At 37.2% G+C, this 13,880-nt stretch overlaps 1 protein-coding gene across 12 annotated transcripts in view; it reads right to left on the bottom strand.

Moving 5' to 3' along the window:
* Window positions 1–13,880, bottom strand: part of mbnl2 (muscleblind-like splicing regulator 2) — a 253,869-nt gene that overhangs the window by 93,662 nt on the left and 146,327 nt on the right. For all 12 annotated transcript variants that reach the window (XM_039745406.1, XM_039745415.1, XM_039745417.1 and 9 more), the window contains one exon: window positions 895–1,059. In XM_039745406.1, the coding sequence (XP_039601340.1) occupies window positions 895–1,059 (165 nt within the window). The remainder of the gene's footprint in view (window positions 1–894; window positions 1,060–13,880) is intronic.

Genomic DNA, 13,880 nt, shown 5'->3' with positions numbered 1-13,880 from the left:
CCATGTCACCTTGTCAGCAGTTAAATCACTTACCTTGAAGGAAAAATTACGTCTTTTTAAGTGTTGGAACATATTTCTTGCATTCCTCCTGAACAGAATCTCTGCCTTTGCATACAGTATGCAATATATGCATTTTGCCTTTGGTGAGCATAAAATGCTTCCAAACAGGCAAATGAAGGTTTGCTCGTGGAGAAAACAATTAATGCTTTTTACTGGAATCCACCATTGTGAATCAAATTCAGATCCTCACATACATACTGTGAATTTCTTGAACATCACAAAATCTTCAGCAGTTTGTAAAATGTACAGCTGATTCACTGTACAGTAATCAGTACAGACACGTTGATTCCCAATTAGTGAAGTATCAATAAAATAAATTAATATATATTCCACCCAAAAAAAAAGAACTGCTTGTCTAAGTATGGTTCATCATGCTCACCATGAGATGTGAGCCAATGAAAAATATGATTTTGCTTTCCTGCAAAAAACTGTGTGTATTCTCACCAATCCCAGTGTAATGAAGATTAAAAAGCCTCATGATTCAAACTGTGCTGTACCTTTATGCAGTTTGCCGAAAAGATTTCTAAACAAACTGTTAGTCATTTACTGTACGCCTCACTTTTCGTTTTTGTGGGGAAAAGATCATTCAGAGATTTTTCAACTGCTTTAGGTTCCTGAAAATCTATTTTCAGTGCAATAATTCAAAAAACTGAAATGATATGAATGGATCAATAAAAATATCTATATTGATTTAACAGGCTGTACTTCTCAATTGATGAGAGAATCTGCAGGTAGAAGGAAAACCAGGAGACAAACTGCTTAACTACAAACTCATTCAGTAACTAGAGATTTATCAGTCATATAAACAATTAATTTGGTTATGTGTTTACTTACTACTGGCTGCATGGCTGTACCAGGAATCATGAACTGCATCTGCTGAGCCAACATTGCTGCAGCTGTTTTTTGCTGAATGAGGTTGTTACGCCCATTTATTTCTAGCTGTGTTTTCAAATGTGAAGGAGGATGGAGGTATTTACAGTTTTCTCTTGTACACCGTCCCTGAAAAGGGAAAAAGATCAAATAGGTTATCAATGTTGAAAAAATTAGGAAGTGCTACTTTAATTTCAGCCAAGTAAATGTAAAACACAGCTGGGACTGGTGCTCCTTTCTTAGCTTCAATAACAATTTATGATGTGTAATTTACAGGACCAACTCAGTGTCCCTGATCTATTACTGCAAAGGCTGTTAAAATGAAGATGTGGCTCATGGATGGAATAGGTTTAGTCAACTTCTCCAAAACAACCTTGGGTCAACATCTACAGGACTGAACTAAAGTAAGAAACTTCATCCAACCACATACTGCATCTTCTTATAACAAATAAAAGAACAAATGTGGTGAAATTCAACAATGAGAAAAAATATGCACCCATGTAGCAAATGTCTATTTTAGCCAAGTTAACCATGAGAGAGATAAAAGGCCTGCCTTGAAAATTCCTTTATACCTTCCAACTTTAATGCATTTGTGTTGATTTTATGAACACTTCTTGCCAACAGGCACTAAGCATCTTTAACTTACTCATCTGAGATGTTTCCTAAACTGAAAGACACAGTTGTATTCAAAAACATCAAAATATCTGCCTGGTACACATTAATTTTGATAAATGTAATTAGTTGCCATTTTATTTAAATCTTAATATAAAATTATTGTTAGAAAAAAGATGAGGCTTCACCTAAAATAAAACTCATATGAGGAAAAATAACAAAAATTCTAAAAAAACAGTTAAAACAAGTTTCACCTGTACAAATGGAGCAACAGAAATCCAAATATTATACAGGATGCTATTAAACTGTTTACTCACCCCATTGACCAGACCCATGCCACAAGCTCACTGTGCTTCAAAGTGGAGCAGCACTATACAGAGATCCTTAGCAGTTAAAAAGGAGGAGGGATGGGACAGTACATAAATGTTGATAATTGCAAGGACCTAATTATAGGTACTCACAACAAATTTGCAGCCTCCAAATTCAGGAACAAAGCAGAAGAAAAAATAGCTAATAATTTATAATAGCTAACAAATTAAATATATTACTTTGCACGTTAATGTTTGATTCCATTTGCTGCTGTGATGCAATACAATACAATTGCATTTTAATGGAATGTCTACGGTTTCTTTTGCTATGCATTTATCCCCATTTGTGCATAACCTAATATCAAATGGTATTGGTTATGTAAAGTTAAATTGTCCTGTACCATTTTGTGTGTTGTTTACAGGGCAGTTTCATTATTCCACAAATCACAATAAAATGTACATTTTTGGAGCCACTGCAGTTGACTTCCATCCTATGTGCATAACAATGAAAATGCAACAAGTAATTTAAAGAGTAAAATAAGCAATAAAAACTAGCATTTTAAGGAAAAGTACTTGGCACAATTTTGTGTCAAACTATCACTTCTAAAAAAAGAAAAAAGAAGACTGGGAGAACTTGAGATGCTTGAAAAGGACCTGAGAGCAGTAAAGACAACTAATAATCCTTGATAACACTGCATAATAATGCATGGAATAAACAGTATCTATCTATTATAAAAGGAAACCTTAAGACAAGACTTTTTACCAAGAGATTTTTCAAGTCCCGCGAGACAAGACTATTGCCAAGAGATTTTGTCAAGTCCCACCTTTCTCTCAACCATTTTCAAACATGCCTACAGTCAACTCAACCCTGATTTGTGTGAATGCTTTTGTCAGACACACTTCCTGCGCTCTCAGCTCTTATAATTTTTTACTTTTTCCTCATTTAAAGTTGTTTATGAAAAGTCCTGAGTTTCATCCTTTATCCTTTAAAGAAGCTTTTCTGGACAGTATTTTTAGACATACAATCTGTTTCCTTTGATGCAGTCCTTTTCTGGACAATAATTTTATACGTTCTAGATGACACGTCAATGACTAAGCAAAGAAGAAAGGGCAGCACATCGAAAAGAGGCCCAAAAGTGTTGGAGAGAAAATATTTCAAAAAAGAACAATTCAGAAAATAAGGAAAGTAATAATCAGGCCGGACCAAGTGGAATTGAAAACCTAGCATGTCCAAGTGGGGTCGGAAATAAAAGACAAAGAGTAGAAGACAAAGTAGAATGTCATAACAAGGTTCAAAAACGTTGGCGCGGTACACATGCAGAGCAGGTTAGAGATTATGAAAGTAGTAAAAATCTAAAGTCTCAAAAAATTGATAAAAAAGATCGCATTAGCGCTAACAAACGGAAATTATTACTCAGTGAAATAATGGAAAAGCGAAAAGAGACCGAATATATGGACATAGGCGATATGACAGAAGTATGTAGATATTGTTCTGCTTTAAAGTTTAAATTGGTGACTTGTAGATCGTCTAATTCGTGTTACCATCAGAGAAAAGTAGTGTTTCTTCCCAAAGAAGAGACGTATCCGCAAGAATTAAAAGATTTGTTATTTGGTGAAAGTGAAATCCACAAACACTACAGGCAAAATATTCGAAACAACAATCATCTGTGCACGTTCACAACAATTAATGCTCAAAACGTAAATTTACACAATTCATGGCCGTATGCTATGACAATCTGTGGTCCCGCAACAACTAAAGTTACTACAAGTTTAATTTTGAAGAAACCACAATTCAGTCAGATTTAAATTTATGATCACGGTGAAGCGATGCAACAGAGAATCGAAAGAGTTAAACGATCGGACATATTAGAAATTCTACAGCCAATAATAGAAACAAATCCTAAAGTCCAAAAGTAACTTACTTTACACAAAATTTATCTGCAAAACACGGACAAAGAAGTTTTCTTGGATTTGTATATGAATTCAAAAGATCATGGTCGCATTTATAATAAGCCAACATGTGACAAATTGTCAGTGATAATAATTTTGAAAGACAGAGATATCAAAGACAGAAGTTTAAAAAGTATTTGCTGTTATTTCAAAGCCAAACAATGAAAACGTATAACTCAACGAATACCTCAAATGCAACATGAAACAATTTTATTTCAATCTATTACATTTTATTATTTTTAACTATGGTTAATTACTCGCTGTAATGTAAAACAGTTAGTTCTATTATGCATATGTAACAGTTCCCATGAAAATAAAAATCTGTTTAAATTGTACATCCTCTTACCCATACGCGAGTGCCAGAGACGAGAGCGCCCGCATGGGGATTGCCGAGCAAAGCGAGCTGGGGGCAGAGCCCCCTAATCTAAGTTAAAAAAAAAATGGTACATTATTTGTCATGTACAGCATGTTTTCAACATAATATTTCACTGCCTTCACACCCTACAGAATAAGTAAAAATTAAAGAACTGAAGGTGATTGACAGTCAAGAGTAATATAGGACAGTCCACACAGAAAGAACTAAAAAGTGAACTGAAGGTTGAACCTTTGGTGTGCATGGTATGCTGTTGCCTCATGATATTCATAGCATTACCAAATCAGCAATAACTGCACTAGATGTAAAAAGGTACAATTGAGTGTGCAAGAACTTGTAGCGGCAGAAGCTAAAATGCATTGGACATACGTAGCAAGGGTAATATCCAGAATTCAGTCCAAAGGTTGATAATAACTTTATAGATAAATCTATAGCACTTGCACGGAATGTCAGATTGAGTTTGGTAACCTTTTACAAGGAATGAAGAACTATACTATATTTTGTTTGTACACACATGCATATGAATGTTTTTTTTTTTCAAAGTATCAAAAAACAATGCCATAAAGAGTTGTAACGATACACTAAATTCAAGGCAATAATTGGTGAGACCCCTGACTGTCCAATTCCTCTAAAACTAAATTAATTCTTGCGCGTACTGTAATGCAATTTAATAAGAAAATCAGCTGGTTGTGTGTTCTAAGCATTTTGGAGAACTGGCTGTCTCACTTGATTTTGTCTCTCCAGATAAAATCAAGCAGTCTTGATGATGCTGTGATCAGGCCATACCATCTGTTGCAAAACGAACTGTTTTTCATTTTGCTGAAGAAAATTCTTTTATAGCGTCGGGCGTGATTCATGGTATTGAATGATGGATAGAATTTTGCCTTTATCTTAGCAGTAAAGATTCCACTGATTCTGATCAGATTAACCAACTCCATTTGCAGAAGTGCAGCAGCAAACCTGCTGTAAACCTATAACATGCTTCACTGTCAGTTGCAGACGCTCACTCCTGTAGCTCTTTCAACCTTTCTACAGACAGACGGGCTATTGTTTGAACCAAAAATTTCAAATTTTGACTCGTCAATCCAGAGCACTTGCTACCATTGTTCAGCACACCAATCCATATCTATTTGTGTACAGTTGAGTCTTGTCTTGCTCTTGAACAGATTTTAAGGTATTTTCATTACAACTTCCCAAAATTATTTTCTGCTTAGATGCATGTTTGATATATTATTATTATTATTATTTTTATAAAACCTGTATGTTTGGAAAAGACAAGGCACTGGAAGCCACCAGTCCAGACAGAACACATGACAATATAAGACCACAGGGGTTATTACTGTATGTAATGCTTGTGCACGATGTAGTCTTAAAGGACAAAAGGCAGGGGCAAACATCATTTACAGTATGCTGTTAAGTCACCATGAAATAAAACCTTTTACTAAAATAAATAAAATCAATTAAATAATTTTATCTAGTATAACAAGCATACAAAACATTTATTTCTAATACATATACAGTGCATCCGGAAAGTATTCACAGCGCATCACATTTTCCGCATTTTGTTATGTTACAGCCTTATTCCAAAATGGATTAAATTCATTTTTTTCCTCAGAATTCTACACACAACACCCCATAATGACAACGTGAAAAAAGTTTACTTGAGAAATTTGCAATTTTATTAAAAATAAAAAAATTGAGAAAGCACATGTACATAAGTATTCACAGGCTTTGCCATGAAGCTCAAAATTGAGCTCAGGTGCATCCTGTTTCCCCTGATCATCCTTGAGATGTTTCTGCAGCTTAATTGGAGTCCACCTGTGGTAAATTCAGTTGATTGGACATGAGTTGGAAAGGCACAACACCTGTCTATATAAGGTCCCGCAGTTGACAGTTCATGTCAGAGCACAAACCAAGCATGAAGTCAAAGGAATTGTCTGTAGACCTCCGAGACAGGATTGTCTCGAGGCAATCTGGGGCAGGTTACAGAAAAATTTCTGCTGCTTTGAAGGTCCGAATGAGCACAGTGGCCTCCATCATCAGTAAGTGGAAGAAGTTCAAAACCACCAGGACTCTTCCTAGAGCTGGCCAGCCATCTAAACTGAGCGATCGGTGGGGGAAGGGCCTTAGTCAGGGAGGTGACCAAGAACCTGATGGTCACTCTGTCAGAGCTCCATAGGTCCTCTGTGGAGAAGGAGAACCTTCCAGAAGGACAACCATCTCTGTAGCAATCCACCAATCAGGCCTAGTGATAGAGTGGCCAGACGGAAGCCACTCCTTAGTAAAAGGCACATGGCAGCCCGCCTGGAGTTTGCCAAAAGGCACCTGAAGGACTCTCAGACCATGAGAAACAAAATTCTCTGGTCTGATGAGACAAAGATTAAAACTCTTTGGTGTGAATGCCAGGCGTCACGTTTGGAGGAAACCAGGCACCACTCATCACCAGGCCAATACTATCCCTACAGTGAAGCATGGTGGTGGTAGCATCATGCTGTGGGGAGCGAGCGCTCTTGACCATCTTGATGATGGTTCATTTTTCAGCAGGACAACGACCCTAAGCACACAGCTAAGATATCAAAGGAGTGACTTCAGGACAACTCTGTGAATGTCCTTGAGTGGCCCAGCCAGAGCCCAGACTTGAATCCGATCGAACATCTCTGGAGAGATCTTAAAATGGCTGTGCACCGACGCTTCCCATCCAACCTGATGGAGCTTGAGAGGTGCTGCAAAGAGGAATGGGCGAAACTGGCCAAGGATAGGTGTGCCAAGCTTGTGGCATCATATTCAAAAAGACTTGAGGCTGCAATTGCTGCCAAAGGTGCATCGACAAAGTATTGAGGAAAGGCTATAAATACTTATGTACAGTACATGTGATTTCTCAGATTTTTGATTTTTTAAAAATTTGCAAAATCCTCAAGTAAACTTTTTTCACGTTGTCATTATGGGGTGTTGTGTGTAGAATTCTGAGGAAAAAAATGAATTTAATCCATTTTAGAATAAGGCTGTAACATAACAAAATGTGGAAAAAGTGATGCGCTGTGAATACTTTCCGATGCACTGTAAATATGACATTAAAACAAAAAAAAACTTTAATTACAGTCTACATCTAATAAAATGAAATGTTCATAAGATGTTTACATAAGGCTAAAAGTCAAATTTACAGGTAAAGAGTTTAATATCCCTCTTAAGATATCTCATTTAAGGCTGACTAATCAGTCAGGGAAGATTCTTCTTTATCAAGAAAAGCATCTGTATTTTTTAAGAGAAAATTCTCCTCTTGTACTTCAGAGTGTAACTCACTATACCATACCAGAGCTCATTCAATGTTCACACTTGTAAAAGGAGACAAAATGAAAAGGTCTGACTGCATTAGTCTGCTTCCCTTTTCAATTCTGTGGAAGATGCACATCTCAGTGTAGATCTGATTGCATTAGTCTGCTTCCCTTTTCAATTCTGTGGAAGATGCACTTCTCAGTGTAACAACAATTGGGGAAAAATATATAATCTTTAGGGGGTTTCAAAGGAGGGCTCTGCAGCACTGGAGGTGTAGCCAGCAGTTCTCGATATACAGTAATCCCTCGCTATATCACGCTTCGACTTTCACGGATTCACTCTACTGCAGATTTTATATGTAAGCATATCTATACTAATAAAAGTCAAAGCCCTCACTGACTGACTGACTGACTGACTCACTACTAATTCTCCAACTTCCCGTATAGGTAGAAGGCTGAAATTTGGCAGGCTCATTCCTTACAGCTTCCTTACAAAAGTTGGGCAGGTTTCATTTTGAAATTCCACGCATAATGGTCATAACTGGAAGCTATTTTTCTGCATATACTGTAATGGAGTTGAGCTCAAAAGCCGTGGGGGGGGCGGAGTTTCGTGTGACATCATCACGCCTCCCACGTAATCACGCAGTACGTAGAAAACCAGGAAGAGCTCTAAAAACTGCTGAAGAAAACATACATTATATAATTAAGAAGGCAGTGAAACAATTAGAAGCGAGCGAGTGACATATAAAACCATATTCAGCGGCTCACGTGAACTTAAGCAGTGCGCAGACAAAAAGCAACAGTTCCAAAGGGTGCTGAACAAAAACCGAATTACACTGCTATGCTCAAATAGACAAACCACACGCCGTGGCGCAATAGTAGAGGCTTCACCTCTAGCGCCGGCATCCGAGGTTCGATTCCCGAGAGGGGATGCACTGAGTATGTACGCGCGCTTCCCGGTTCATTTTAGCCTCGCATCCCCTTGGTTTGAGACGTATGAAAAAATATGTGGTTAACGCAGAAAGACAGATCACCAATTGAAGCTTTATGAATAATGGATACTTTATTCGCGATCAATGATTGTTTTGGTAAAGCCATACTCCGTGTATTCATTAGATGAACGGTAAAAAAGTAAGAGCGAGGGGAGGGTAACTTATTGAGGCACGCAGGCAAAACCACAATAGCACGCGGGCTCGATTTACTGTACTGTAGTGCGCGTCAACTCATCTGAATTGCGCGATCACATTTGAAAAAATATATCTTTTCAAGTTCTATTTAGTCCATATGTGTCAAACTCAAGGCCCACAGGCCACATCCGGCCTGGCGTGTAATTATATCCGCCCGCGAGATCATTTTATATATTATTGTTATTAATGGCCCGGGAATATGAAGCGCTGGTAACACAATAAACTACAGATCCCATAATGCAGCGCTTCAGCTGCCTTGCCAAACACCGCGTTAATCAAGTCTAGCTTATGATGCTGCAAGTTATTGCAAAGCTAGCCCACACGATGCCAAAGAGAAAAGGTGATTCTGAACATAGAGCCTTTAAAAACCGATGGGAGGCTGAGTATATGTTTACTGACATTGCCGGTAAACCAGTGTGTCTCATTTGTGGAGCTAATGTGGCTGTAATTACAGAATTTAATCTAAGACGGCACTATGAGACAAAACATCAAGGTAACCTGAAAGACCTGAATGCAATGCACAAGATACAGAAAGCAGAAGAGTTAAAGAAGAATCTGACACTTCATTAGACGTTTTCACCCGTGCAAAATCACAAAGTGATTTAAAGTGAAGCTACTTTTATGGGAGACACAAATGCACCAGTGCAACTTGCCCCACTTTCCCTGTTGCCAAGTAATGTTGAACCAAGTCGGCACTACGGTGTTCCCAAATACGCACTTTGCTGATAAACCGAGCGCACTGAGTTCGCACGGCGCTTTGGTGGCGTTGAAGAACAAAAAAAGAATTTTGAGTTGTTTCGCAACCCATTTGCCATCGATGTGGAAACTGCACCTGTGCAGATTCAGATGGAGGTGATTGAGCTGCAGTGTAATGGCACACTGAAGGCAAAGTACGATACTGCACGGCCTGCACAGTTTATTCACTCCATTCCTGCAAAAATGCTCAGCTCCGTCTACATGCGGCTCGAACCTTGTGCATGTTTGGTAGCACATATCTGTGTGAGAAGCTCTTCTCAGTCATGAAGACTAACAAAACAGCACACAGGAGTCGCCTTTATATTTCCAGGTTTTGTACCATGTTCATATTTGAATTTGTATAATTTTGACATGATATATTTTTATGGAGCGCAAAATCTTTTGGGATATTTAAAATTTAAGTTTATTTTTTATATAAAATTACATAAGAGTAAAGAAATTTGAATGTTTCTTCTTTTAACGTTTACTTTATTTCTAACTTGTATAATTTAGACATAATATTTTGCTCTCCAGAAAAATATATCCTAAGTTATTTAAGGTTTGAGTTGATTTATTCCGGAATAATATTCTGTCGAATAATAAAAATTCCTTCTATTTAAAATTTAAATAGAACTTGAACAGATACGATAATTCATAATATCCAGGCAGACTTGCACGTAAGAGTGGGAGTCATCCGTTTTAACAAACAGCGTATTGCTTTGATACGAAATAGCCTGCCCATTTAATTATTTAGGAATGGATAAATAAATTAAGATTTTGTACAAATAATGTTTTCCATTTTCTTCCTTCATGGATTCTGGCACCCCAGCAACAGTTGCTCGCACTGTATACTGTATATATATATATATATATATATATATATATATATATATATATATATATATATATATATATATATATATATATATATATATACTAGCAGGATACCCGCGCTTCGCAGCGGAGAAGTAGTGTGTTAAAGAAGGTATGAAAAAGAAAAGGAAAAATTAAAAAAATAACGTAACATGATTGTTAATGTAATTGTTTTGTCATTGATAAGAGTGTTGTTCCCATATTTATATATATCTATATTTATATATATATCTATATCTATATATCTATATATATATATAACAAAATACCTATGCTTGGCAGCGGAGTAGTGTGTTAAAAAAGGAAAGAGAAACAAAAGGAAACATTTTGAAAATAACGTAACATGATTGTCAATGTAATTGTTTTGTTACTGTTATGAGTGTCGCTGTGATATATATATCTATATATATATAGCAAAATACCTGCGCTTCGCAGCGATGTCGTGTGTTAAAGAACTTATGAAAAAGAAAAGGAAACATTTGAAAATAATGTAACATGATTGTGAAAGTAATTGTTTTGTGTATTTGGCGGCAGCGTCACAAAGTTGTTTTCGTCTAGCTGCATTAGAAAATGTACCACAACATCTGATACACCTCCTTTTTACTGTTTTCTCACAGCTTGGATTGCTGCTGTCATAATGGGTTTGAGTCTACATATATATATATATATATATATATATATATATATATATATATATATATATATATATATATATATATATATATATATATATATATATATATATACACACAGTACATACATATATACATATATATATACACATACATATCTTCATATCTATATACATACAGTGGTGTGAAAAACTATTTGCCCCCTTCCTGATTTCTTATTCTTTTGCCTGTTTGTCACACAAAATGTTTCTGATCATCAAACACATTTAACCATTAGTCAAATATAACACAAGTAAACACAAAATGCAGTTTTTAAATGATGCTTTTTATTATTTAGGGAGAAAAAAAATCCAAACCTACATGGCCCTGTGTGAAAAAGTAATTGCCCCTTGTTAAAAAATAACCTAACTGTGGTGTATCACACCCGAGTTCAATTTCCGTAGCCACCCCCAGGCCTGATTACTGCCACACCTGTTTCAATCATGAAATCACTTAAATAGGAGCTGCCTGACACAGAGAAGTAGACCAAAAGCACCTCAAAAGCTTCTTGCCATCATGCCAAGATCCAAAGAAATTCAGGAACAAATGAGAACAGAAGTAATTGAGATCTATCAGTCTGGTAAAGGTTATAAAGCCATTTCTAAAGCTTTGAGACTCCACCGATCCACAGTGAGAGCCATTATCCACAAATGGCAAAAACATGGAACAGTGGTGAACCTTCCCAGGAGTGGCCGGCCGACCAAAATTACCCCAAGAGCGCAGAGACGACTCATCCGAGAGGTCACAAAGACCCCAGGACAACGTCTAAGAACTGCAGGCCTCACTTGCCTCAATTAAGGTCAGTGTTCACGACTCCACCATAAGAAAGAGACTGGGCAAAAACGGCCTGCATGGCAGATTTCCAAGACGCAAACCACTGTTAAGCAAAAAGAACATTAGGGCTCGTCTCAATTTTGCTAAGAAACATCTCAATGATTGCCAAGACTTTTGGGAAAATACCTTGTGGACTGATGAGACAAAAGTTGAACTTTTTGGAAGGCAAATGTCGCGTTACATCTGGTGTAAAGGGAACACAGCATTTCAGAAAAAGAACATCATACCAACAGTAAAATATGGTGGTGGTAGTGTGATGGTCTGGGGTTGTTTTGCTGCTTCAGGACCTGGAAGGCTTGCTGTGATAGATGGAACCATGAATTCTACTGTCTACCAAAAAATCCTGAAGGAGAATGTCCGGCCATCTGTTCGTCAACTCAAGCTGAAGCGATCTTGGGTGCTGCAACAGGACAATGACCCAAAACACACTAGCAAACCCACCTCTGAATGGCTGAAGAAAAACAAAATGAAGACTTTGGAATGGCCTAGTCAAAGTCCTGACCTGAATCCAATTGAGATGCTATGGCATGACCTTCAAAAGGCGGTTCATGCTAGAAAACCCTCAAATAAAGCTGAATTACAACAATTCTGCAAAGATGAGTGGGCCAAAATTCCTCCAGAGCTGTAAAGACTCATTGCAAGTTATCGCAAACGCTTGATTGCAGTTATTGCTGCTAAGGGTGGCCCAACCAGTTATTAGGTTCAGGGGCAATTACTTTTTCACACAGGGCCATGTAGTTTTGGATTTTTTTCTACCTAAATAATAAAAACCATCATTTAAAAACTGCATTTTGTGTTTACTTGTGTTATATTTGACTAATGGTTAAATGTGTTTGATGATCAGAAACATTTTGTGTGACAAACATGCAAAAGAATAAGAAATCAGGAAGGGGGCAAATAGTTTTTCACACAACTGTATATAAATATGATATACAGTAGATATCTACATATACACATATATATATACATATCTATCTACATCATATATACACACACATACATACACACACACACAAATTATATATATATGTGTGTATGTATGTATGTATGTATGTATGTATGTGTGTGTGTGTGTGTGTGTGTGTGTATATATATATATATATATAATGTAGATAGGTGTGTGTGTGTATATATATATATATATATATATATATACACACATACATACAAACATACACACAGGTATATATATGTGTATATATGTATGTGTCTATATGTGTGTGTATAGCTTTGGTCACTAAGTGGAAGGGAAAAATAATAAAATATAGTCTATAATTTATTAAACAGTAAAACATTAACGTTTTAAGAAGTACAGGTACATTGAGCACTACTCGAGTGGTTGCGGGTAAACTACATTTTAAAAGACGGTATAACAGAACAGGTAAGTAGTACTAACGGCAGATAAAATGTATATGGATCATCTCTCGGTAGTAGATCCATTTTGAAAGGCGCTACACGATGGCTGTGGTATAGAAATTACATTTTCTATGTGAACGTTCAAATTTCTGCCTCTGGTAATGTGCCTTACCGGTATTACCAGCAATTAAAGAAAATTTGTTTTGTGTCCTCTGCAGTGTTATGAGAGAAAAGCTTTGGTTTCGGATAAAAGGAAAAAAGGTGTAAAGAAAGGAAAGTTGCCTTTTTCTTTTATATAGTATAGAGACATGTGTTCGGTGACATTATGATCGCCTTTTGGGGACAGTCGCGGTGGGTCTTGTGTAGACTGGTGAGACGTCCCTGCCATTAATCGGCTGTGATGGCACTGTCAGTCCTCCACTCGCGTGCGTGTCTTCATAATCCGAGCTGAGGACCTCATAATCGTATACGTGCAAAAGAAAGTGTGAATCGCCTTAATATTATTTTGCCGTGGTGTAGAAAAGGAGTCCCGTGTTTGCACATGTCTGGGCTATAGCTCAGGGGGAGGATGAAAAAAATTAAAAGTGCTCACTCTGACTTAAGGCAGAAGCGCAGTCAGCGTCTCAAAGGCCGGCACAGCTATGCGCGCATGCCGGCTGATCGACTTTTGCTGGGCAGGAGACCCCAGTTTTTGTACACACGTTCCACAAATGAGACACATGGGTTTACCGGCAATGTCAAACGTAAACATATACTCAGCCTCCCATCGGTTTTTAAAG

The sequence above is a fragment of the Polypterus senegalus genome, chromosome 2 (genome assembly GCF_016835505.1).
Source record: "Polypterus senegalus isolate Bchr_013 chromosome 2, ASM1683550v1, whole genome shotgun sequence".
Taxonomy (NCBI): Eukaryota; Metazoa; Chordata; class Cladistia; order Polypteriformes; family Polypteridae; genus Polypterus; species Polypterus senegalus.
Note: the sequence above shows the minus strand (reverse complement) of the source record. Positions and strands in the feature narration are given on the sequence as shown.